Consider the following 26,849-nt stretch of genomic DNA (forward strand, 5'->3'; position numbering starts at 1 on the left):
TGGAATGACATGTCTATTTGTTACTTATAAAACTTAATAAGGAAAAGCATTAATTCCTCATATGCAGCCTGCCATCAACTTCTTGAGAAAAGCCTCATGATCACATGTTCACTTGTTGCACTGGGCAGACCTTGAATAATTCATCCAGAATAAGAATTACTCAGGTATGAGAGCTCTGTAATGAGAGGGCACCACAGTGTCAGAACTTTCCCAGTGCTCAGTGCTGTCACATTTTGCCATTGTAATTAAAGGTATCTTGTAAGTTAACACGAAAGAAAATAACAAGCAGAGCAAAACAGTGGAGGCCAACTGAAGGTACAGTTCTGAGGGTGGGGCAAGAACAGAGCCAGCTGCCTCTTCAGGTGATCACAGCAAAGCACTAAAAAACCAGCAGATCATGCTGATCACTGACATGCAGCTGAACCACAGGTTCGCTACAGCAAACATTCATTTCAGATGGAAGAGACACAGCAGAATAAAACAAATCTCAGCAAAGCAGGCCTTTGAAAGGTAAGGAAGCAATACCTTTTTTTTTATTATGCCAGCTTCTCACTTATTCTTTGGCAACCAAGTGCTGCAGATAGCAATACATACTGTTTTAAGAGTATCACTAGTGAAGGTCATATAGAGAAATTATATGAAAGCACTTCAGAAAATTAGATCTGTGGTAACCAAGTGGCAGTCTCAATAATGAGGCAACTTTAAACCAAATGTTGCTAAAGGCATCCCCCTCTTCTGATAAATTAATATTTTTGTGATAGTCAATTCCCTATAAAAGAACATTTAAATGAGGAAACGTACATGGGTCAATACTCCTCATTTGGGTGGAAAAAAAAAAATTGTGGCTTGAAGTACCATGGAGAAGCTAAACAGAGGTAAATTTAGAAAAGCAGAATTCCTCTTTATATTAAATCAATCCAGTATGATGCTCACTGAAGGGTTCTTGTCCCCCTTCTTTAGAATAGAAGCCTAACTGCAATTCTTGGGCAGCATTCCTTTTTCAAAGACACACTTACTGAATACCAACTGCAAGGAGAGAAAAATCATTAAACGTCAAAAAACTACTCATCAAAACCATTCATCAGTTGAAAAAGAACTGTAACCACAAGAAAAATCTTTGCAAAACTACCAGTGATACTGAAAAATTCTTTTTTGAAATTCTATTTTGAAATAATAGTTTCGTTTTAGAAACTTATTTTAAAGAAACTGACTTACCTTTCAGTTTTTTATATTCCTTGTACATGAGCCCTGGTCACTTTCCTAGTGGTAATAGGATTCAAGATGTCCCACTATTCACACAAAAGAATTTAACTACCTTCTTTTGAACCATTGTATTCTTCTCTTTTTGATAAGCATCTCCTGCCCAGATTTGGATGGAGCCAGCTTGGTCAAGACACAGTCTCTCAAGCTTCAAAAGAAAAGCTTCCCAGCCCCTCTTTTTCACCTATCTGAAATTACACTGCACAGCAACTTAGCATGTTTCCCCTCATTTTGATGACCTGCAGGAGACAAGAAGCACTAACTGCTGGCAACCCGCACAAGCTTGGGCTGGAGCACGAAGGAGGAGGTTTGGATCATGAAGCTCAGTGCTTCCATATCCATTTGCTTGCATACAGACTTTGCTTGTCTCAAAAGCCTCCTCTTCCTTTGGAGAACCTGCATGAAACCACTTATCTTCTCTGGCAGTTAATCTTCCCCCTAAGTGCAGCAGGTCATGTGGCCATGGAAAGAGGCAAACAGAGATTTGTCCCCACCCCTTCAGGTTTCTACCTTTCAGCAACCCCTGGCATCTGCTTTCCCTGGGAGCTCAATAAAGGCTACCATAGGGTGTCTCTGAGTACTTTTGGAAGACTGTAAGTTCAGGCTGCTGCACAGACTGGTTCCTAATGTCACCACACCATCCCTTGTCACTGCCTTGTCAGGTCTTTGGAGACCCCACTGCTGAATGCATTTTGATTCGTGCAAGAAGGTGCTTTGAACCCACAGGAAAAGAGAACATTACAGATTTGAGCCATCAAAGTTTTCTCTTTCTTTTGCGGTTTAGGACCCATGGAAGACATCAGGAGCTGTGGGAGGGGAAAGAAGACCAGTGCAGTCACATTTTTTACTCAGTTCAGATTGCCTTCTTGCTATCACCCTGCAGACAACTGAGAAGATGACACAACGGAACTTGTCCCATAAGGTCCCTGTAAGTCTTGAAGATGGCTCCTGTCTCTGCTGCCCTCCCTGCAGCAAGCCTACAGCCCCTGCTTGCAGTCACAAACTAGGAAGTCAAACCCCTCACATAAAACAGTGAATACAAAGGATGCTGTTAAGAGTCATTCACAATGCACAGCCAGGCAGAGCAAGGCCAGGTAGAGGAGCAGGCACCCAAGTTCTGTATGTGTAAAGGTAAATCAAGATGTAAACAGTGTCCAGAAGGAGTTTCAAGTTCAAGCAGCACTCAAAACAGTTCAACAGCTCCTGAGCACTCTTCACAGCCAACTAGGGATTTTATGTTTACTGCCACTCTAATTTCAGGTGATAGTTGGGCTTTTGCATCTTTACAGAGTGAAATACTTACAGCCTTTGCCTTCAAATGTACACAGACCAGTTCATCTCTGGCTACAGGCATTTCCACTTATCCAGGGCTGTAACATTCATTTGGCACACCTTTGTAAATAACAGATGAAGTGCAAGTCACACACTTCCATTATATTTGCTTTTAATTCATCCTGATCTGCCCACACCATAGCTCAGATGCCAGGAATCAGTTTACAGATGACAGAACTGAGAAACAGTTGCCAAACATCAACTGAAAATAAATGAATTACTGAAAAACAATCACTTGTGCTGGAGGAGTCATTCAGGACTGGTATTTTTCATGATTTTTAGTCCCTTCCTTCTCTTGAAACAGGAATCAACAGAAATTCCTGGGCAGGACACTTGACACAAACTCAGAGATGTAATTTTAAACACAGACCTTTTGCTTGGTGAAAGTGATAGATTGAGCTGGACAGAAATTAGTTATCTTTCTGCACAAGGAATTTCAAAATTTTGAATTAAGGAAAAATATCACCAAAACCAGTAAAAAAAAATCCAAACTGGAGAATATTTTTATTCCAAAAAGTTGACTTCAATCTGAATTACTTTCCTGCCATGGATTAACATTTCAAAATGAAAAAAACCCCACTTTGATCAAAAAGAGATAGTCGTTGAATATGAAAATACCCTATGATGACATGTTGACAATTTTAGTGCTTTTGAAACTATGCAGTATTTTATAAAAATACTTATCCTTCCTTACACAGTTTCAGTTTCAATTATGATTATATTCCAGTGAATAAATCCCTAATGATAGCTCACTCTGGTTTACTTGAGCCATGTTTTTAGGCATCTTAAAAAAATCTAAATATGTATAAATAGAATCATTAAGGCAAAAAGAAATTGTATTTCCTGCTCCACTACTGATTTCCTGTGAGTCTAATGAATCATGGAAACTGATGTCTCTTTATGTGTTGCTCAAGACTCTCAAATTCAAACTTGGACAAAGTATGCTGAGAAATCTCATTCTATCATAAACAAGGATAGTTCTTTGGTAAACATACATTATAATTAGTCACCCAGTCTTACTTATTTTCTTAATTTGAATTTGATGTGTATACCCCGTGTCACTGGGTATACAAATAGAATACAATTGGGTTAAAATCAAGTACTTGTTCTAGTCCTACCCTGTTAATAAAAATGCCAAGGTATCTTTGAGAGAAGTCATGAGAAAAGTAAAGTACTTATGTAAGAGAAAAAAAAATTTCATCATGTAATCAGAGCTTATTTGCCATCTTAAAATGAAGTAGCATTTCAGCTGGAATTAGGAATATCAACTGAGATTTTCTTAGTTAGAAAATTCACTTGCAAATCAGGTATTTGTGCATGCAGTGTTGGCAGCTAAGTGCCCACCTAATCATGTACATCAGTAAACATCTTACTTGAGTGAATGAAGTAATTTCATTAGGTAACACCAAACAATGGGAAAGGAAGTTGAAAAACACATGCAAAAGAATCCTAAAATAATGAACTTGATATTCTAGCACTTAATCTAAAGTGTAGCGGGTATCACCCAGCATCTGATGGCTTGAAAAAGGCCACTACCTTGTTAGGAAATGTAATCTCATCAGTGTTGTCTTATTTATTTCACTGAAAACCAAGTTGGACTATGTCTATGTAAAGAAGGAATATCTAAACTGCTGTTCCTTGTTAGTTACATTTATATCACAACATAACTTTAAAATAATTTCTCTTTCAGAGCTCTCCCGTGAGAAGGACAGTGTATTGGATACATACATACTAAAGTTAGGGAAGAACTGCAGTTTTTCCTCTGGCTTTCAAAAAATTAGGTACTTCATTTCACAGGAACATGTGAGCTGCCAGCACAGTGGCAAGGGTGGAAAAAGACCTTAACTGACTGCCAAAACAGAAAAATAATAATTTAAGTGCCCAGTTCTATATTATTGGCATGCTCCTTGTTCCTTCAGTATGGATTTTTAAATGGAAAATGATGAAATCAATGGGGTTTTTTTTACTTTTTAAGGGAGATGCTAAAGGATGCTGCACAGCTTCTGCCACATTGGTGATAAGTACCTGACTAAGTTTTCAGGAAAATCAGCTGCATGCCTGCATCTGTACAAACAGCCAGTGCAGTGCTCTGGGTGCAGATACAGCTCCTTTCTGTGTGCACTTCTATTAAAACATCGTACTGCACACACGTGGGCTCTTCATCTGAAAAGATCATCCCTTCAGACACAAAGGGAAAGCACGATTCCTACAAATCGACATCTATGTCAAGTCCAATATAGTATCATTGTTGCTACATCACTCATGTTCAATTTTGGAAAAACTTTAATTCACAAGATGTATATAAGAAAGCAGAGCAAATACAATGCCAGAAAAATATATCCTCCTTTATGTATGACATATCTATGAAGAGCATATTGTATTGTAGCTGAAGAAGATTAAACCACAATAATATTTTCTCTTGTCTCTTTTAAAACTTCTTTTTATTCTTTTTGTCATATTTCAAATTATTTAGAGCTGAACAATGCAAGTACAATGGGAATCTGAGACCCAGTACAGGCATCTACATTTGGCAGCTAGTGAATAACTAATAGTCAGTTCAATGGGCTTACTCTGTACCTACATGGGGCACACACCAGAACCTAGGTCTAGCAATGTATGGGCTGAATGAACTGAGATAAATCACAGACTGTAAAAATATGACAACAACCTAGTAAAAAACAAAGAACAGAAATCTAGAAATTGAGAATAACATGATAAAGATGAGATCAAAACTGCAGCTGCAAAATTTAGATAAAACTTGTCATGGAGTGTTAGAAATGCCTCATAGCTTAAAAATTTTAGGGTAGAAATAAATAAAATAATATAAATAAATAATATAAATAAAATAAATAACTAAAATAAACTGAAACCTGTATAGAAGGTGTGCAATATAAATCCTGAAAGGATATGGTACAATTTGATGCAGTATCAGCCCAAAAGTGTACCATGTGAAACTCTATGGGGACTGAAGAAACTCCACCAGGCCTAGGACTACTACTAGAAAGAAATTCAAAACAAACCTTCTGCAAGCTTCTCTGTTATTTGGTTGTGATTTGTCCTCCTTCAGCCAGGAATGGATCTGGATGTGATATAACGTTATGTTAAGTAATTCTTGTTGTCATGAGATTTCCCCTTTGTAACTCTGTTCACAAGGTCGGAAACAGCCAAGTCAGCTTCCAATTGGTGAATGGAAATAGAAATTGAGCTGAAGTCTACCACTGACTGCTTTCAATGGATGCCAAATTTGAGCTAAAGAATTTTCATGTTGGCTGTAGGGAGAAATTAACTTTGAAGATAGGAGAAAGGATGTGGTAGAAAGACAGAGAAAACGTTTGATGGGATGTCCTACGAAGGTGGAGAAGCCAGCTGATTAGAGGCTGAATTGGGCAATTCAAGATCTTGAAAAGCAGAACACTAGTTTGGGAGGAGAGAGGTACTGCAAGAAGCATAGCAAAATCCATCAGATATGATGAATTTATGTGATCTTTAGTTACAAGCTTGGCTGATATTTCCACTCCACTAAACTTCATCTAAATTTTGCAAAATCACTACAGTGTCTAATAAGGTGGGGAGATTCTCAACACCACACGAGAGGATGTATTTAGAAGTACAATTTTCTAACTCAAGATTGCTATTGGCATCTATCAAAAGACAAAATAATACCCTGAGTATTTTCCACAACTGTTGTAATTAACAAACATATGCTATATGTCATTACATTAGCCAGAATTTTGTTATGAGCTCTTTTGAATTACTTCTGGGTTTGCCTAGTTCGATTCTCTTCTAAAATCTCATATTGCTCTGCTGTCTTTGCTGTGTTCCATCTGCTGCTCACTTTGTTGGATCTGAAACGATTTAATGATCGCTCTAATCAAGAATAAGATACTGTTTAAATAAAACCATCTCCTTCATTTAGCTTTCAGCACAACCATTGCATAGTCAAAGAGGTTCAGTTTAGTAACAGCATGATCTGAAGGACTGAAAGCACTTTGCAAACATTCATTTATTGATGCTCACGTTTTCTTTTTGTGAGGAAACATTCCTGCCTTTGCTGGTTACACCTGCCCTGTGTGCACCTACATTGTTGTGTGTTGCCTCCTGACTATGCTGTGAACCACAACATTTGGACTCCAAGAGATTCATACAACAACTTGTGCATAAAGACATCACTGGAGAAGAATTGTAGCACTTAAGGCCAAAATTTTGATCCTGAAGATATTGCTGCTTCTAACCACCTAATTTTTTTCATGCCAAATTCTGCTTTTGAGCATGCAGTAGCTGTGGGCCTCCCCTCTAAGAGGGATGAGCAGACTGGTGTCCTCTCCCATACCAATTCTCAGTGAAAACCCATGAATGAGGTGAGTGGGTACTTGTGCCCATTGAGAGGCCCAGTCCAGCAGCTTTCAAGTGCATACTTGAAGTGTCACATAAAACACAACCACGCTCAGAACTCCTGCCACGTGTGAAACAAAATGTAAAGATTTTCAAACTTGGATTTGTCACATTTTTCTGACCACATGCAGTTTAAGAAGCAAGTCCATGCCATTTCTCCATGCTGCAGGACACAAATCATTGTTTTCGGCGTCTTCCCGTGGTAACAAATTCAGACCATTTGGAATCAAGTTATGTTGCAGTACCTTGGATAATCACAAGACATGTCCTGGCCATCAATCTCTTATAAAACAGAGTATAAAGAACTGCATTCAGGACTGAATGGAAGACTGAAATTTAGGGGTTCCCTGGGAATTTGTATTACAGACTGTCAGGGACAAGACTCACTGATGGGAAGGTGCTATGTCCTAGATTTGTTTACTCACAGGTTGAGAATTCTTGCTAGAAATATATTTGTGTTTGTTTTGACTGGGATGGTTAATTTTCTTTGTACTAGCTAGTATGGGCTATGTTTTGGATTTTTGCTGGAAACAGTGTCAATAGCACAGGGATATTTTTATTATTGCTGAGCAGAGCTTCCACCATGTCAAGGCCTTTTCTGCTCCTCCCACCACCCCACCAGCGAGGAGACTGGGGGTGCAGGAGGAGTTGAGAGGGGACACAGTGGGTACAGCTGACCCCAGGGTATCCCACACCATGTGACATCATGCTCAGCATATAGAGCCAATGGAAGAAGGAGGAAGGGGGGAACATTCAGAGTGCTGGTATTTGTCTTCCCAAGTACCTGTTACACGTGAGCCCTGCTTTCCTGGAGATGGCTGAACACCTGCCTGCCTGTGGGAAGTGGTGAATGGATTCCATGTTTTGCTTTGATTGCTTGTGTGGCTTTCTCTTTATTTATTAAACCATCTTTATCTCAAGCCATGAGTTTTCTCACTTTCACTCTGCTGATTCTCTCCCCTGTCCTGAGATGAGGGAGAGTGACAGAGTGGCTGTGTGGGGTTGTGATGCCAGCTGGGGTCAAACCTTGACTGCATTACAGGGAAATCCTGCTCTGAGGTCAGAGTGATAAAACAAAACAATCTTCTACCCTTTGATTGATGCTATGACCAGAACCCTTACAGACTTTTATAATGCAGTTGCTTATCTACTGGGTTTTTCATTACAGATGCCTTGTGTTCTCCACCCATCTTGATACAGCCCCTGGGATTGATATCTCTCCCTCTCTTACATTCAGCAGGGAATGGGGTCTGGTTTATTTGATTAAACAGCCCTTCTGCAAACAGCCATAAACACCAATCAGCCCCCATGCAGCGGGAAAGCTTTAGAGCTGGGAATAGTAAACAACTCTCTCCTGCCATTGTAATTCAGGAAGGGAGTTGTGCAGCCTATCTAGAGCAGTTATTTCATGCAAAAGAATAGAAGAATGATATGTGATTTCAGCCTGGTTAAAATGCTTCTTAAAATACTCCACGTGGCACTTTAATCATCTCCTTCCATAGCTTGGCTCTTGAAAAGAAACTCATTTATTGTAGTCACATTTTCAAACTGGACAACTCTGCCACCTAATTCAAATGCAAAGAGACATAAACTGCTTGATGGCAATTTAACTAAAGAGAATAAATGGTGAGAAAAACCCAATTATAACTACTCCTCAGCCTGAGGAAAGATTTTGCTTATTTAACAGAAGAATTTTAGCTTTATTTTTAGTTGACACACTTTAGGAAAACCCACTTGCCTACCTGGCAATAACTATGGAAAAGCAAAGCACCCCCAAAAGCCTTCGCTCATGTCATGATACCAGACTGTAGTGAAGCCTGACAACATGTGCAGAAGAGACTTTCTGCTTACTGCAATTATCCTGTAAAGCAATAACCCCCTACCTCCCAATCTCAGGATTTTGTTGGCATGAGTATGGTTTAAGCCCACAAACGTTAATCATAGGTTCTGGCATGCTGCAGAGTAGGACAGCAATTACTTTTGAGTAGCAACTATCTAGTTTGAACCACCAGACCTGCTCCAAACTGGTCCTCGTTCTCCTCTCTCCCTCCTTAAACACGATATAAGCATTTCTTTTTCTCATAACACTGTGAATAAATGAATAAGCTTAAGTGACTGAAATAAATCAATAAAATGATATACTCCAACAAAATGCAGTTTTACTAGAGTATTTCCCACTATGTATAATGAAATGACTGTCAAAAAGCAGCCAACAACAAAAGTCTGCTCAGTCTCTAGCCAGGTGTTTTCAGATTAGATATAAGAGCTCTCTCTGGCTGTAAAACTTCTATGTGCAATTAAATGCACAGAGCTATTTAGAAGCACAGACTTGGAGCTTGTAGAACAACCACCATTTTGGGGATGTATAGGGTTCCTCTTCTGTATTTGAAAAATTACACATTCTTTGTGTTTTATTTCTCTCCATGGTATCTTAAACTGTCCTGTTTTGAAACTAGGATGACTTTAAGGGCAATCAACTGTTTTAATTATATCTTCTGATACTTAGAGGCTTGATACTTATACATGTTAGAGATTAGAAAGGTTGATTTTCCCAAGTGTTCTGCGAGTGATTTTTAGTTTGCAATTTAATTTTCCTGCACCATTCTTAGTACTTCACTAGCCTGTCATCGCCTATCAGTAAGTTTATTAATGCATTGACTATTTAAGGATGATATTGTAAAAAGTTGCTATTGGAGCAGATGCAGGCTCTCCTCATCTATCCACTTTTTCTTTTCTATGACTTCCAGCTGTAAGAGTATTAGAATGGAAAAATTCTGAATCATTTCATGAGGAGCTATAAAGTGTCTTACAGTGGAGATTTCCTACAGATCTACTCACTGCAATTGCATTTGCTGATCTCTGGAACAGACATTTTGTTTAGTAATAAGTTGTTGAACAGAAATTATCTAAAGCTATCAAAACTGTTTTATGAATGATTGATATAGCAGCTCCAAAAACATGAAACAAGATCCCTCTGTTACCTCTTGTCCTTCTCTCACGATTTCAGACTCACAGCCTCACAGTCAAAGTTGTGCTTTAAGGCTGGAACATAGGGGATGTATAAAATGCACTCTTTCTCATTATTTCTGTTCATCTCTCTTTTCTATTGCATATATCCTTTAAACAGCCTTACATTCAATCCCATCATTTACATTTGTTAATGCATCCTGAAGTATTTCGGTATTATTAAAATATGTTAATACACAAAAATGATAACTGGAAACGTTAAAGCAAGAAAGTGAATACATTACCAAGTTCTGTGCCTGGAGCAGGAGTGTGCTCTCCTGCCTCCATCTATTGATTATTAGACAGAGCCTGCATCTCCCTCGTCTGTGTGTGATACATCCCCAGAGCAGCCCACCACACTATGAGCCTGCAACCTGGCTTCAAAGTCGGAGTTTGGGAATGCTTCATCTGATTGCAAATGGAAATGGTTGCACAGATCAACAGTGAAACACTGTAAGGCAGTGGAGATAACAAAGGGGATGTGTAACAGTCTGGAGAGGTGAAGGGTGGAAAGAAGGAAGGAATTGGCTGGGGAAAAGTTGGAGTAGCTGTTATCCAAACAGAAAAGACAGAGGGTCAAAAAGCAGACAAATGAAAAAGTAAGAGGGAAGAAACAAAATGAAGTGAGAATTCAGAAGGAAAAGAACAAGCAGAGGTTGCTGGAGCTGCGTAGGAGTCTGTGTAGTCCCCAGACACTCTTGGGAGGGTGATGTTATTAATCTTCATGAACCTAGAAATGTTACAGAACCTCTGCAGGAAAAGCACTAAGTTAATGGAGATAAAGTGGAGAAATAAGAGCTCACAGGACCAGAATAACAGATGCCTGATAACTTTCGTGTTCCCTGTGGCCAAACAGGAGTGCTCCAAATGCCAAACTACTCTTCTTTGTCAGGCATTTTGTAGAGTTTTTCTTTCTTAGGACAACGAGAATGCAAAATGAGGTAGCAATTTTTGACAGAACTTTTCCATTGATGCTTTTTAAAAAGGGATCTGGAACTAGATTTGGGCACAAAAGAAAATTTGTGGTTGCTGAACTACACAAATTCAAATCTTTTGTCATCCTCCCATAGGAAAATGTCTGCAAGAAGTGACCTGAAGAAGTAAAAGAATTACTTAGAGTAGGACATTTTGCTCATCCCAAGTTTTGCTTCCTTACAGGTTGCACAAACACGACCCATATCTGATGTGACCAGACTAGGAAAACATATGCCTGGGAGTTTGTAACTTCCATCAGGAGTCCCTCTTGTTTAATAAAGAGCAATGAATGTGCTACTCAAAAATCCAAAGAATGGAAAATCCCTCCACAAGCCACTGGCACAGGAGGAGGTTCACTGCTCTGCAGGCACCTCAGCACAGTTTGCTCATCTCTCATCATACAGTTTTTGGTCATTTAAAGCTGTTGGTCACAACCTTTTTTTCCAAAGCAATGCCACAGACTGAACAGCCTGAGAAGGTAGTGGATCAATTTTTACCAACAGCATTAGAGGTAGATTCATGGGTTGGAAAAATTCCAAACATTTATTATCTGGCAGAAGTTTCCTTGCATTGCTTTTTCATTACATATATCCAGCATGTCTTCACTGTAAGATGCCACACCAGGACCAACATCACTCTAGCAGCAGGACCCAAATAACAACTGAGACCTTACAAAACTGACCCCTCAGTATCTTTCTGCCCCAAAGAATCTGCATCTCCCAAACCCTTCCTGACCTCTGCAGCCAATAAACTTTGGTTTTAATTGAGAGAGCAACATGCAGCAGAATTTCACTTTGCTACAAATAGATCTGTAAAGACATTTCCAGTCTTGTACTCTTTAATAAATCCCATGTGTTACTCAGGAGATGGTTTGTAACAGCACCCAGGAGAGCTATTTCTCTTTCAGACCTCTCCCCTGCTAATGCATAATAAATGCATTCATCACCTACTAAATACTCACAACCCTTTTTATAGAATATGACAACAGCATTGCTCTGTTAGATGTAAATATGCACAAACTAAGCTACTCATTTGTAGGGGTGGGTTCAGCATCCTTTTCTGTTTATACCATCCTTTCTAAAAGGTGTCTCCCTAACACTGAGTGTGACCAGCTCCAAAAAATTAGGCAACAAATAATACTAGCAAAAAAAATTCCTGTGAGCATTATCCCGACATGCTCATACTCAGCTTTTACAACCACTGACTGAAAATGCATGCCTTTTCTTAAATTAGTTCCTAATTGTCAGTTTTCTTACTCCCTGATACCTTCCAAAATTTTTGATCCTGTAAAAATCCCAGCTTCAGGACAGAACTTGGAATTTCTACAATTAATCACCTGCCAGTGCAAATGAAAGCAGCATTCATACTGCTTAGTTATGCATAAATTTAAAGTCTCCCATAAATAATGCTTGAGATGATGCTATTCAGATGTGATAGAGGCATGGAAACAAATGTGGATACATACTGGTCTGGCAGCAATTCCCAAAGTGCTCAGGACCAGAAAAAGGCACCAGAAGATACAAAGTCCTCACACACGAAGCCACAAGCAGTTACTCCACGTGTGGTGGTCGAGGTACCCTCTCCATCAGAGTGCAGTGTTCCCACCTTCCCTACCTATCAGACACATCCAAAGTTCTCCAGAAATAACAAAAAACTCCAACCAACCAACAACAAAACAAAAAAGGAAACTCCTATTTGTTATCTCAACAGCTAGAGACTGGGGGCTATTAACACAAAATTCGTGCTACATTTTGCATGTACATAAGGATTATTTTAGACCAAATGGCTGGCAGTGCACCCTGGGCCTGATAGTGGCAGCTACCCCTACACTCCTACAGAGCTGGTCTTCTGCCATCAGGCAGGGATGCACTACAGACGTTTTGCTCATAAGTCCATCTTAATTAGTCCAGTTCTACATAAGAAAAAAATCAAGTGAAATCTGCACTCTCAAAGAAATCAGTTTTCCCCTCTGGACTGTTCTGGCCTGTAAAAATAGGGCTCCAGGGTTAGACACAGGCCAAGGTGTGAAGTACTGAGCTTTGCATTTGGCCATCAGGATGAAGGATGGGGACCACACACCCATCCCATGTTCACTCCTCAAAGGGCTGCCATCTATCGTTTCTCCAGCTGAAAAGTCTGGACTCAGCTCTCTGCAAAATGCAGTTCTACAGGACTGAAGCAAAATTAGTTCCTCAGGGTATATTTTGCTGTGTCTTATTTTTATTTCCATTTCTAGTCATGGAATACGATCTTAGTTTGGTAGATACTGTACAAAATAAGCCACCAAGAAAAATAGGATGCCATCTTAGGCACTCCTGACCACTCTCTAGAGAAGAAAATTGCCTGTCTACAATAGCTAGGAAAGAAACTTGGACACCTAAATTAGACACCTCAAGTTACACATGATGGGGGTATACTTATAGCCATTGACAGATCAAGGTGAAGCAAGGTTTTAAGAAAGAATTATCTTTGAACAGAAGATGGGATATATCTGTGGGAAGAGCCCTAAATAACCAAGTTTTCAGGCAAACAAGCATCTAAAAACAAGCAGAAAACTTCAAGATTAGAAACTACCTCTGAAATTAATGCAATGATGTTGTTGTTAATCAATGAGAAAATTCAAAAGAAACATGTAGCTGGCACCACTGAATCTGGAGAAACTGAAGAATAACATGGAGAAATTGCTCAATAAAATCTTATTTCCCCCCTCTTTTTTTATATTGTGTCAGACTGTTATGAACTTTTAGTTCCCATGCTCATCTTTTGAAGTTAGGCTGTAGCTCTCCTCTGAGGATGAAGGCTGAAAGGTCAGGCACAGAGAGTTTGTTTTTTGAGAGATACTATTCATCTGATAATGGTGGTGTTCATTAATTTAGTTCATTCTGGGGGTACAGTAGTTCTTTGGTTTCCCCCACATCCCATCTATGCCAGTATTTAGATGATTACAGTGTGCATTCCTCTCTGCCCCCTGATTTGGCAGCTATAAAATAAACCAAAGGGAGGGAAAGAGCATAAAGAAGCAACAAAACAGAGCTCCTCAGCTGATGGGTACCGATCATAGCACACCAGGGACCTGGTTGTCAATGTTTTTGTTACTGTAATAACAAAGGGGAGTGCTCAGGAGTTTGAAGGAAAGACATGACTACTGTCTTGAAGGAAAACATACCTTACAGAAGGGTCCTTAGAGAAAGCATAAAGATGCCTGCTTGAAAAAGGAGTTGCACTGGAAGCTCACACAAACGATTTCCACCTCAGAAATGAGAATGCTACAGGGAGAGTCAGAATTCACCATGAAAGGCCTTGAAAGTCAAGGCAATTTTATTTATTTATTTAATTTTTACCCAGGAGCATTTTCAATGGAACTAAATGGAAAAAAAATTCTTTATAGAGGCCCTAGAAAAGAACACTGGAAACTACTGAAGTGACAGGCTGGAGGTCGTATGGACAAAACGTAGACATGTCATGGAAAGTAAATTGGCAAGACTTAAATAGACACACCAGCAATAGAAAGCCACAGGAAAGAAAATTTAAAATGATGAAGTCAGCTTCTGTAGGCTGAAGGTTGAGCTAAGTGGTCAGACATGAACAGACAGCAGAGGAAAAACACACAAATTTTATTTCAGATGAAAGAAGCTCAGCTCAGTTTAAGAGAAGTAAAACTTCAAGTTGTCTTCGTGGAGCCAATTTGTTTGGACTTAAGGGACAGGGATAAGCTATAGATACAAAAGAATATGGTCTTGGATGTAGGATGGCCCACAAACATTTCAGAACAGGAATGTCTCCACCAACCAACAAGGAGACGCAAGCTCCCCTAGGTGCCATAGGCTTTTGGAGGATGCATATTCCTGAATACAGCCAGATTGTGAGTCCTCTTTATTTGGTAACGCACAAGAAGAACGATTTCCATTGGGGCCCTGAACAGCAACAAGCTTTTGCCGAGGTCAAGCAGGAAATCGCTCACGCTGTAGCCCTTGGCCCAGTTAGGACAGGACCAGAGGTGAAGAACGTGCTCTACTCTGCAGCCGGGAGCCATGGTCTGTCCTGGAGCCTCTGGCAGAAGGTGCCTGGTGAGACTTGAGGTCGACCACTGGGATTCTGGAGCCGAAGCTACAGAGGATCTGAAGCCAACTACACTCCCACAGAGAAAGAAATCTTGGCAGCTTATGAAGGAGTCCAAGCTGCCTCAGAAGTAATCGGCACAGAGGCACAACTCCTCCTGGCACCCCGACTACCGGTGCTGGGGTGGATGTTCAAAGCAGAGGTTCCCTCTACCCACCATGCCACCAATGCCACATGGAGCAAATGGATTGCTCTCATCACACAGTGCGCCTGTATTGGAAAACTGAATCGCCCTGGGATTCTGGAAATAATCACAAATTGGCCTGAAGGTGAAAACTTTGGTCTCGCTGATGAAGAATAACAAGAACAAGTGACACGTGCTGAAGAAGCTCCACCGTACAACCAACTGCCAGCAGAAGACACACGCTACGCTCTTTTCACCGATGGTCCTTGTCGCATCATAGGGATGAAACGAAAGTGGAAAGCAGCCGTATGGAGTCCCACACGACGGGTTGCAGAAGCTACTGAAGGAGAAGGTGGATCAAGCCAACTCGCTGAACTCAAAGCTGTTCAACTAGCCCTGGATATTGCTGAAAGAGAGAAGTGGCCAAAGCTCTACCTCTACACTGATTCATGGATGGTAGCCAATGCTCTGTGGGGATGGCTGGAAAAGTGGGAAAAAGCTAATTGGCAGCGTAGGGGAAAACCAATCTGGGCAGCTGAAGAGTGGAAAAACATCACTGCTCGAGTAAGAAAGCTGGTTGTGAGAGTCCGCCATGTAGATGCCCATGTCCCCAAGAGTAGGGCTAATGAAGATGAGGAGGACCCTTTGCTCCCAGGGAAGGAGAAGGGCCTCTGTTCTTAGAGATGAAATGCTCCCAGAGATGGGTAAAGAGAACTTTTGTTTCTGAACGGCTCAACCTTAAAATCGTAACCCAGTAATTCAAGAGTGGACCCTCGAAAGCAGTTGTGGGAAAAGCTGCAAGTCGGGGAAGGGACTCACATGCGAGCAGAGAACCAACCTGGGCAGCTGGCTCGTTGTGATAATGTTTTCATAGCACGAGCAAGAGAAACTCCTCTTCCTAAATGGACTGAACAAGGTTATTATGGAAGTGGTAACAGACTGAACATCTTAAGGGTTGTCTTTTTACACTGTCAGTGGGAGAAGGGAGAAAGGTGGGGCGGAGGAGGAGAGTTCTGAAGGTGTGGTATGATTTTTTTTTTATTTTCCCCTCTTTCTTCTTTTAGGTCTGTTAATAAACCTCTTTATATTCTTTCAAGTTTTGTGCCTACTTTGCTTTTCTCCTAATTCTTATCTCACAGAAGGTAAACAGTAATGAGTATTTTGGACCAAACCACTATACTAAATTGGTGTTACTGCCCGGTTACAAACTGAACCCTCTACAGTCTGGAAAGTTCTCCAAAAGAACTGAGAGATAAGAGAGAGAGCAAGCAAAGACAGCCATGGAAGGTAAAATGACACAGCACCATAGCAGGACAGCAGTCAGTGACATCTGAAGTTGTTGAAGTGACTGTCGGGCATACGCAGAGTGACCTTTGAACAGGAGTCAGGAGCAACCTGGGTGCCGTTTCAGGGAGAGGAAAAAGGGTAAGGTACATTCAGTAGCATGTAAGATGAAACAGGAGAAGATGAACTCAGATAAACCTTTCAGAAAAATTTGGAGACAAAGGGAATACAGCAATAGTTGGCTTGCTTAGTTGCTGGATGAACACATGTCCATGTAGATCCACTTCTTGATATGTAGGCTAATTCAAATTCTGACTTATTCATTTGAATAAAGCCCAACTCTGCAGAAAATAACTTTTACAGGTGTTCTACTCAAGATAAAACCTGTGAAAACTCTCTCGAAAGTCAGTTAGATCAAACTTTATTATATACTCAGAAGTGTTGGTGAGGGAGAGCAAGCCTTTTATTAGACATAGCCTGAATTCTGAGAAAATGTGGTAGTAAGAAAAGTCTTGCATTTAATTTTTAAAGCTATGCACAAAATCTGCTTCATGCTCTGTTAACTGTCACAGACCACTTATTGTACTTCCCAAACACACTGAGCTCCTAAGCTAACCAAGGTAACTATTAGCTGTTTGATAATGCCTGAAAGTAACGCCACACTGTGTTTGTAGTGCTTTCTGGTCAGGATTCTAATTTTTGTCACTGCTGTAAGTTTTTTAAAGCCCCAGATATGGCAGTAAAGATACACAGGATTATGGGAAAAAAAAATAGCCAGACCACCCATGATAATAGAAAAGTAAGGGCAGTGGGTGCCTTTGGTACTCCAAGGCACCTGCCAGCTCTAAATCATGGACTGTACAGGAGACAGTAATTGCAAAATAGAGAGCCTGCACCTTCAGCTGTGGGACTGAACACATCAAGCTCTTAAGGGTACTTGTTAACCTTATCACTTGTAGAGCAGACACAGAACATCTCACCTGCCCAAGAAGCATCAGCTCCAGAGGCAGAGGGGAACCAGGGAACTGGTGTTTGGGTTGATAATTAGCCTGCTAACCAACAGTTGCATAGTGTAGCTGATCCCCTGGGCGTGAACTGAAATAGGCTGGAGAGCTGTCCCAGCATTGTTACATGCTCTCACCTCTTCTGCTGCCTATCCCTTTCTTAGCCACTGCCAAACTGCTGAGTCATGGTGCACATCCAGTATTCCAAAAGTCTGTCTTGGTTCTCTTTTGTTTTCAGTGTCTTTTCATTGGGCTACTCCATGGCCAGAAATGTTCACAGGAAAGAGGTGGGGACTTCCATACATTAACTAGATGTTTTGCGGTGCTATCAGTGAATCTGTCACAAGAACAGCAATTCCAATGGCAAATTTTTAAGTATATCAGGATAATTAATGAATTCAGGAGGGGGTTTGGCCCACCAAGGTAAATATTCATGATGTCGCTACTGCTGTAGACAAATTAAGAATATCCATGGTCAGTTACTGACAATTTGTTCTAGCACAGAATTGCAAATTGTTATTACCCCTTTCTTCCCCATACGAGTAACCTTAGCAGAGCTTTGTTATGGTCTATTCATAAATACTTTTACTATTACAGTATTTTCAGGAGGGTAAGACTGCCATGCACAGTGTCCAGGGAAAACAAATGGGCTGAGCAGTTGCTAGCATGCTTCCACTGGCATTGCAATTAGGATCACAAGGAAATCCACATCTCAAGACCAAATTCCTTTTGACACTGTGTGCAAGCTGAAAAGGAAGTACTAGGAGCCTACAAGGAGTTTCTCTTAATGCACCATCCAGAAGCATTGTTTCACCAGACAATAATTCACAAGTTTTCTAGCAGCTAAATATTTTGCAGATAGAGTTAAATAGACAGAAGAGGTTTCAAACACATTCAGATTCCACCTGGGAAAGGAATTTTCCACTCTGTACTACTGAGAGAAATGAAGACGCTGTAGGCTATGGTATCGTGTTCAGAGGAACAAGGTGGGTAGAATAGGGCATTAGGCACTATTATACTCCAGGGAAGAAAGAGCAGACAGGGGCACAATGGAAGAGCTCCATTATATTTTAAATGGAAATAGTTCCAAGGATAGGAAAGCCTGTGGTGCTTGTAAAGGATTAAGCAGGGTAATGTGCTTTTTAAGAAGACATAAAGAGGTATGTAATGTGATCTGTTTAAGCCTAAATGATTTTTCTTGGAGTCCTCAATGAATGTTTAAGCAGGCATGACTTGGGCCTCTGTAAATCCTCTCTGAATAAATAACTTCCACAAAAATAGACATTCCTATGACAGAATGAGATGCATATTTCATAACCTATGCAAAAAAAAGGAAAATCAATTTGAGATACATGAAACGCTTAGGAATAATAAAGAAAAAGGGAAGATAAAAGTGAATAGTCTCCAGAATTATCCAGGCTTATATAAAAATACAGCTACCTCCCCACCCATGTTGATTTCACAGAGCAGGAAGACAAACAACTGAGTGCTTCCCTACCTTAAATTCAGACTTTCGACAGCCTTTTGCTGCCTTTTGAGAGAAGAAGAGACAATAAGTGGAAGAAAATATCTAAAGTGCCTGTGCTTTTCAGGCTGTCTCCTGTTTGAGGTATTTAAAACTTTTCTCTCTTCAGGGTAAATCTATCCAGCTGCTCTCTAGCTGGACCTGTGGTATTTATAGCTGTTCATTATGGATGGAACAGGAGCACACATGGTGATATGTATGCACCTGATTTATGAGAGGAACAGGACCAATAAATATCAAAACCTGAAAACTTACAATGGCATGATCTCCCCATCCTATTTCTCTTGCCTGCCCTGCCCTCCTGCCAGGAAAAGGAGGTCAAAGCAGTAGAATGCCTGATGCAAAGTGGGACTGTGCAATCATTGTCATTTGGCTGTATTGTGTTTGCACTCATACAGGTGCCATTCCCCACGAAGCCACTGGTACAGCAAGCAGGCAGTCCTGCTGAGTGAGGGAGGTCATGCTCTGGGTGAACCAGTGGTGGGTCCCTCTCCCCTTCCCCCTGTTTATATATACATTAGCATTAGACTGCTACTTTCCTCACAATAAAATGGTGCCACCTCCACTGGAGCTGTCAGAATAAAAGCAAGACAAAACGAAAGAACTTCTAGGATTTTACAAGAATATTTGGGGAAGTGTCTTCTGTGAAGTTCCTTGCAAACCCCATTTAACCTCTGAGGTGATGCAGCGAGGAGAGTTGTTAAAGATGGGAGTGTTCACTTCATCCCTGCACACCTCTCTCCCATGGTGGTCCATCCTATCTCACTCCCTTCATGGTCACTACTCAGCTGAGTGGAAATCCCCTTCCCTGTACCTATTTGGAGGCACTCATTAAGTCTCTGCTGTCTCACTTGGCACTCCAGGAAGGTTTGCTGAGGTGATGGCCAGTCACGCTTTGGTGCTGATGGATGGGGGAAACAAAATGAGGCACAGAGAAAGATCTGCTGGTTTAGCTTGCCCGGGGTTATAACTGGGTTAATAGCTCTGATGTAGCCAGTTAAATTCATTAAAGACCCTGAAGAGCATTATGAAGCATATAAATAGGCCAAGGGGACCCATGAATTCTTTCTGAAATGTTGGCATTTTATGAAGTGTGTTACAGAGATTATAATCTCTGCCTTTTATCAGATACCTTTAAAAACACTAGTTTTCCTTGCCTAAGATTAGCTTTCTTAATCCAGCTTTCTTCCTGAGCAGGCCAACTACAACTTCCCAAAAACTTCTGTGTGAACAGCAGCTGGCAAATAATCATTTTCGGTGTCATTTCTTCCTGTAAACTGAAGAAAGGGGAGAAACTGTGCACCCACAGGTAGATGTGTATGTTCATTAGAATCAGGCCTAAGACCTCAGATTTTTTAAAACTGGAGGGTGGGGGCTTGCTCACTTGACACGACTTAGTTTTTTTTGACATCGTGATTTGCTTATTCCTGGGAAGCAGAAGCATGAGAAATTAGGAACTTGGATGTTTCTGGTTTTGTAGGTTTTGCCATGTTTCCAGGAATGAGAAATCAATGACTGTAGTCTGGAATTACCTGCCAGCAGGATACACCACTTGTTTGTTTTTTTCAGCTAAAAGCTGTTAGTCAGCACAGCTGTGTTTGATGTACTCTGGGTTTTGATCCTTCCAAAACTCTTTTTATAACTTGGGAAGGGAAGCCAGAAGGAGGGAAGGTTTTTGGTTTCGGGTTTTTTTTTTTTTTATACATACAAAAAGCAAACCCCAGCTTTATCAGTCACTTACAAACTGAGCTAAAATATGTTTTCCCAAAAAAAGCAATTTCCTCTAGCCAATAAATCTTCAGGCCCTTTTTTCTTGCTCTTTCAGCTTATGACTTTATCTAAAAGGGTTTCAAAAGTGCATTCCCCAGGGCCTCTCTTGCCTCTTTTATGCTGTTTAGTCCTTCAGAGGAGAAAATATGATCTTGGTTATCCAGAGGTTGGATTGGTGATTTTTAAAACTCCAAATAATCTTTGTTATTTTGTAGTTCTATTATTATCAAGAGCTCACCAGTGATTTCATCATTCTTCTTAACATACTCTTTTCTCTTGTTGCTATCTAGAGTGAGAACACCGGAAATTACACATTTTCCTGGCCAATGGATTTTGGTGGAGACAAAATCGGAGTTCATCTGGATTTTTACAAGTCTCTAAATCGAGATTGTGACAAAGTGAACACACAATTCATGGATATTTTCTCTAAGAAATCTTCACCTTTTGAAGTTTAAAATAAAGTCAGCAAAATATGATATTTCTTTGATTCGGTTTGGAAGTCTGAATATAAAGATACAATGGTAGGGGAAAAGCTTGTTTACAGTCACTCATTAACCTATATTGACTCTTATACTGAATCCTTTCATGGACTGGTGTTTCTATAAAAGCTGTAGCTGTCAGCCACAATTTGGGAGGGAACTATTCCATTCACAAATGTCCCTACAAAGAGCTCTCAAAGTATTTTTCCATTGCTAAACCTACTACAGAAAGCGGTTGTGAGACTCTTCTTTAAAGTCAAATCATTCATTCCTGCCTTCTTCTCTCAAAACAAACATGACCCAGAGCTACAACAGAAAGCCAGGATTTTCAGTGTCAGGAGACTACACAAATAAGATAATCAATGTCTTGTATTCTGGGGTTCTAAGTCCAGTGATCCTATTTCCATTTTGCACCCTTACAAACACACTCATCTCCTGTAAATACACCTGTAAATACTTTTTGGGACAAACAGTCAAGGTACTCACATATCAAAATGCTATTCAATGCCACAAACCTGAGAAGTCCCAATCCTCCGTGCCAGTGCGATGGGCTTTCGGAAATTGGTTCCAGGCATGATCATTGCAAGGGTGCAAATGCATCCCTTGTAGCTAAAAGCAACGACTAAGCAAACATGGTGTTACACAGAGCATGTCCAATGGGAAGCATAAAGGAAGCATGCCAGTACCTTCTGAATGCCTGCGGTGGACTCCAGGACGTTGTTCTCCGAGCCGTTGCTCCTGTTGATCATGCGCCACATCTGGGAATACATGCTGTCCCTCTCGAAGGGATTCATGCCTTTCACTCGCACGTGCTCGTACACTGCGGAGTCCAGGACGGTGCCATAAGGAATATCCGTCTGCCTCGAGAGATCCTGGAGAGACCTTAATTGTTGGGGGAGAAAAAGAGACACAGGAGACTTTAATCCACATTTTCAAGAGGAAGGAGCTGCAGGCAAACAAAGGGCAACTCAGAGGAAGACAGCTCTCAAGACACTTTCTTCTGGTTTTTTTTTTTTTGTTTTTTGTTTTTTTGTTTTTTTGTTTTTTTAAGATAAAGCAAGGCTGAAAATTTGTTTTTATGGTTTAAGACACAAAGAGGAATATGAAGTGAAAGGAAGGGGTAGAAAAAGTGAAAATGGATGAAAAAAGAGCAGAAGGAATAAGAGGATCCTGGGAAATGCCAAGCTCGTTTGAGCAGGGGCGAGGCAGGGAGCATTGGAGTCCTACAGAAGTTGGGTACCTGCCTATGGTGCAAACACACACCCTGCTGTGGGGAGCTGGTGTCAGCACCAGGACTCATGAAATCCAGCCCAGAGCATCTGGGCTGAGCACCTCTGTGTGTTCCTGGGTTACACTGTGAAGGGCAGCGTGGTGGGGGTGTTCCTGCACTGAACTGTGCATCCATCACATATGTCACATCCTGTATTATTTTCAGCAATAAGAAGATTTCTTTAATGATCTTGCACTTTAATGAACTGTTTTTTCATCACGTTTTCATGTTATCATGGTTCATGTTATTTAGTCTAATAAATTTGTTCTGTTTACATGTTGTCTAGTCTTACCCTTCTCTATAAACCAGAAAAATAAACCATTTTAGAAGTTTCTAAAGTATCCCAAATGTGGTTTGATCAACCTGCTTTGGACTTAAAAAATGTATATAAAAATCCTTTAAAGTTTCCTTACCTCTTGGCCTGTATTCTCCTTTCCTGCAGAATTGCTCTCCTGTACCTTTGATTCTTTAATGGCACTCATTAAAATTTCAAAGTGACTACTGCAATATGTCTACTGCTTAAAACCCATTACAGCTTTCCCAGCCAAATTAACTGTGTATAAACTGCACAAATCTAGTGGATGACACATAAGGAGAATCAAGGAGCTCAGTGCTGTCTTAAAGAAGGCAATAGCAAATTGTAAAAGCTTACTGCAGACACAGAAAATGCAAACAGCAATGTAGGAAACTCATCAAATTCCAAGCTGTATTTCTGAAAAATGTAAATATGAAGGCTAGTGAAAATGGCCCTATGGGGCGGGGGATGGTAAAAATGGAATTCTTATATGTTGTAAGGATGGCACTGAAGAAAACAGTAATCACATTTCACAGGATGTGTATGCCATGAACAAAACAGAAAGCAGGAAAAGAAGAAATCAATAGAGATCAATGGCAAGGGTTTAGATGTTAGCTAAGTATAAAAGAAATCCTTTGAAATTTAGACATAGGGGCTTCGAAAAACATTGACCAAGAGCTAAATTCTAGTTAGATAACATATAGTAATTACAAGGAAGGGACGAATGTAATTGTGAGGTGTAAATAACTAATGGTATTGAAATCCCTCAAATCATCTCACTTTCTCCAACAAGATCTCATTCCTTTTAAACAGTCTAGGTACTGGGAACCTGCAAAGAATCTGTACATATATGGGGTCATCAAAGGTGAGATGCTATATGTAACATTTCATGAAGCCAAGTGTACTTCTACCAGAGGACCAAGACATGCCCTATTCTATGAGGAAAAATATGAGACTCTGGTAGACTAAAGCATCAGGACAATAAGTACCGTGGTTAGTTGGCAACTGAAAAGTAAAAAAAAATTATCGAGTCCAGATAAACACCTGTGAGTTCTGAAAGACTAAATGTAGAATGGCTGAGCTGTAAGCAAAAATGTGAACCCTCATTGCAGCCAGTGAGCAAAAGGGAAGCAGTAAATATTTTAAAAAGAGGCAGTCGGGGGAATTAGTAAGCTACTTAGGTCATATGCATAAGTTTAATAAACATACTGAAATAAGCATTGACGTAATTTTAAAGATCAGTCCTGAAGTCGACACAGCCACCAGGTAAGTTTCTCCAGGGAAAGCAGTTCAATCATCTATCACACTTTGAAATTACTAAAGAAACCCTAAGAATTTCAAAAAGAATTTCATCTCACCAAACAATACACAGATGGTGGAAGTACAGACAACCATCGAAGGAGGAATTTAGAAACATTTCCTAGCAACCCTGGGTAGCATCAGAAATACTCAGCTGGAGTGGATGCTCTTGAGGGATTTCAAAAGTAACAAGAACAGCTTTTGCAGAACTAAAAAGCTGAACAAGAAGAGTGTGACCCTGTGGATGGGGGCAGCACTCACAGCTAAAGCTGAGGTACTCAATGCCTGCATTGCCTCACTCTTCCTCACCAAGGTCTCCCAGGCCTTTGTGACTACAGGCAGGGTTCAAGAAGGCAAGGAACAACGAGCAGTAGGTGGTCAGGTAAATCTCAATCAGACAAGGCAGGGGATTGATCGGCGTCTCTAGATCCAGAGAAGTCAGAGTGTGCTGAGAGAGCTGGCCCAAGTCCTTGCAAGGCCACCTGCTTTAATTTTTGCAGGGTGTGAAGGAGGCTAAGGGAGATCCCTTGATACAGGAGAAAGAAAATGTCCAGACTATATTAAAAAAGTTAAAAAAGATGATTAATGCAATTACTGTTGGTCCAACCTCATGGAGTGAGTCCTCTCAGAGCACATTTCTAAGCACGTGAAGGAGAGGCAGCTGCCTGGCAGCACTCAACATTGACTCACCAAAGGTAAGTCAATGACCAATTTGGTTGCCTTCTACACTAAAATTACTTCATTTGTGGACAAGACTAGAGATATTGACATAATTTACCTTAACTTTAGCAAGGCAGCCTGCCTATTTGCGTCCCACAATATTCTTGTATCCAAATGAGATCATTAGGTACAGCTGTGTGGGAAACCAAATTTGATAAATTCCCAATTGGATTGTCATGCTCATAGGGTAGCTCACCTGCAGGCTGCTAACAGGTACTCCAGAGGTCTAACCTGGGACATGTCTTTACCAATAACTTGGAGGAGGTAAGCAAGCACCCTCCTGTCAAGTTTGCAGATGACATGACTTGGGGGGACCAACCACCTGCTCAAGGCCAGGCTGAAACTCAGATGGGCCTAGAAAGGCTGGAGGAGCAGGGCGTGAAATTCAGCAAGGACAAATACAAAACTCTAGAGTTGAATAAAACTCTGCAACAACCAGACTGAGCACAGCTCTGCAGAAAGGCACCCCGGTAGGCAGCAGTGGGCCTTGCTGAGAGTTTCTCCTTATTTTACCATTAGGCAAAGTGTTGTGCAAAGTGCTGACAGTCTATCTGTCATAAGCATCACTGATGAAAGGCACTAGATAAATACAGCATGCTATATTGATCCATTCTGTTACTGCTGCTGCCACCAGTACGCTCCTATAATCAACTGGCAGTGCTCAGCAGTGCAACGAGCTGTCACAGGATGCAGACTGCAATGTCCTGTAATTGTTATTTGTCATATTAGAAAAGTATGCAAAAAAAATTTATCCAGTCTCCAATTTCTAGTGACAACACTTGGTAAAACTGCAATCATTACAAGACTCTGTGTGGCCATATAATTTCTAATATAACAAGCATCAAAGCATTTTTTGGATATATTATTGCTAAGCAGTATGCAATTGACAGGTGTAGCTGCTGCCACAAATCAGTTAAAAACAGCACAAAAGAAAAAGAGCTCCTGCGTATATCTTGTGGCTATAAAAGCAACTTTGTTATTTTCAGAAGGGCAAACCAGCACAAGACATGAGCTATTAGTCTTGAAGTGTACTACAGTCAGGTATGGGAAGCAAACAGGCTGAGAAGCAAGTGTGCTATCACACACAAAGGCACCACCAGCAGGGAAATAACAAGGAGAAGAATTATGTCAATGCCTTCAGGAAGGCATGTTGTAGTTGCCAAGTCTGGCATTAACTAGAGTCTGCAGTGCCTCACTGTTAGATGTGCTATCCTGTAACACAGGATGCCTCTCAGCTGCCCTACTTGCATCTTTTCACAGTTGCAGGTGAGGTTCCATGCTGAGAAAATGATGACAAGAGGACAAAAGCAAGACAAATGTAAGTGTAAACTCTATGGATGCACTCAATGCTGCTGTTGGCAGTAAACCCAAAGTTCTGGTTCACCTGACCATATGCTGAGGAGAAAGAAAGACTTTTGGGAGCCTTGGAGGTGTACATATGTATATTCTGCTGCATAGACAAGCTGCAAATACAGTATAGATCTATCACACATCAGTGACTCCCTCCCCTCACACAAACATGTAAAATGGGATCATAATATATATGACCTCCTTCAGAAGCTGTTTGTTTAATAACCCACAGCTCTGCAGACTATTGCTGAGACATTGAACCTAGAAGCTATGGTACAGCAAAACAAAGAGAAATGACAAACTTTGAGAGAACTACTAGAATTATTAAACCACTGAGGTTCCCTTACAGAAGAAAGAACTCTTATAACTGCTTTGCCTCCAGCCTGGTTTATAGGTTACATATTGTTCAGTGTACCTGTGCTCCTGGATTAAACAATTCCTTCTCTTTTCAGACAAATGCCTTTAGTGGACATGTAAATCCTCAGCCTCACTCTGTCACTCAGTCTCAGCACACAGCTGCCACATCAGATCTCAAAACAAGGAAAAAGCCTCTGTCAAGCTAATTAATTCCTGCAAGGGATCCTTTGGTGCCCAAATTCTGATTCCATTACCCACACTGAAAATTTTTCAATAGTTCTCAGTTGA

General features: G+C 40.6%; 1 protein-coding gene across 3 annotated transcripts in view; it reads right to left on the bottom strand.

The window, feature by feature from the left end:
- GRID2 (glutamate ionotropic receptor delta type subunit 2) overlaps positions 1-26,849 on the bottom strand; it is a 710,183-nt gene that overhangs the window by 78,330 nt on the left and 605,004 nt on the right. For all 3 annotated transcript variants that reach the window (XR_004240290.1, XR_004240289.1, XM_032109710.1), the window contains exon 13: positions 21,957-22,152. Coding sequence is in view for 1 of the 3 variants with exons in the window: in XM_032109710.1 (XP_031965601.1) it covers positions 21,957-22,152 (196 nt within the window). In the remaining 2 variants the exon portion in view is untranslated. The remainder of the gene's footprint in view (positions 1-21,956; positions 22,153-26,849) is intronic.

This window comes from Corvus moneduloides, chromosome 5 (assembly GCF_009650955.1).
Source record: "Corvus moneduloides isolate bCorMon1 chromosome 5, bCorMon1.pri, whole genome shotgun sequence".
NCBI classification, from domain to species: domain Eukaryota; kingdom Metazoa; phylum Chordata; class Aves; order Passeriformes; family Corvidae; genus Corvus; species Corvus moneduloides.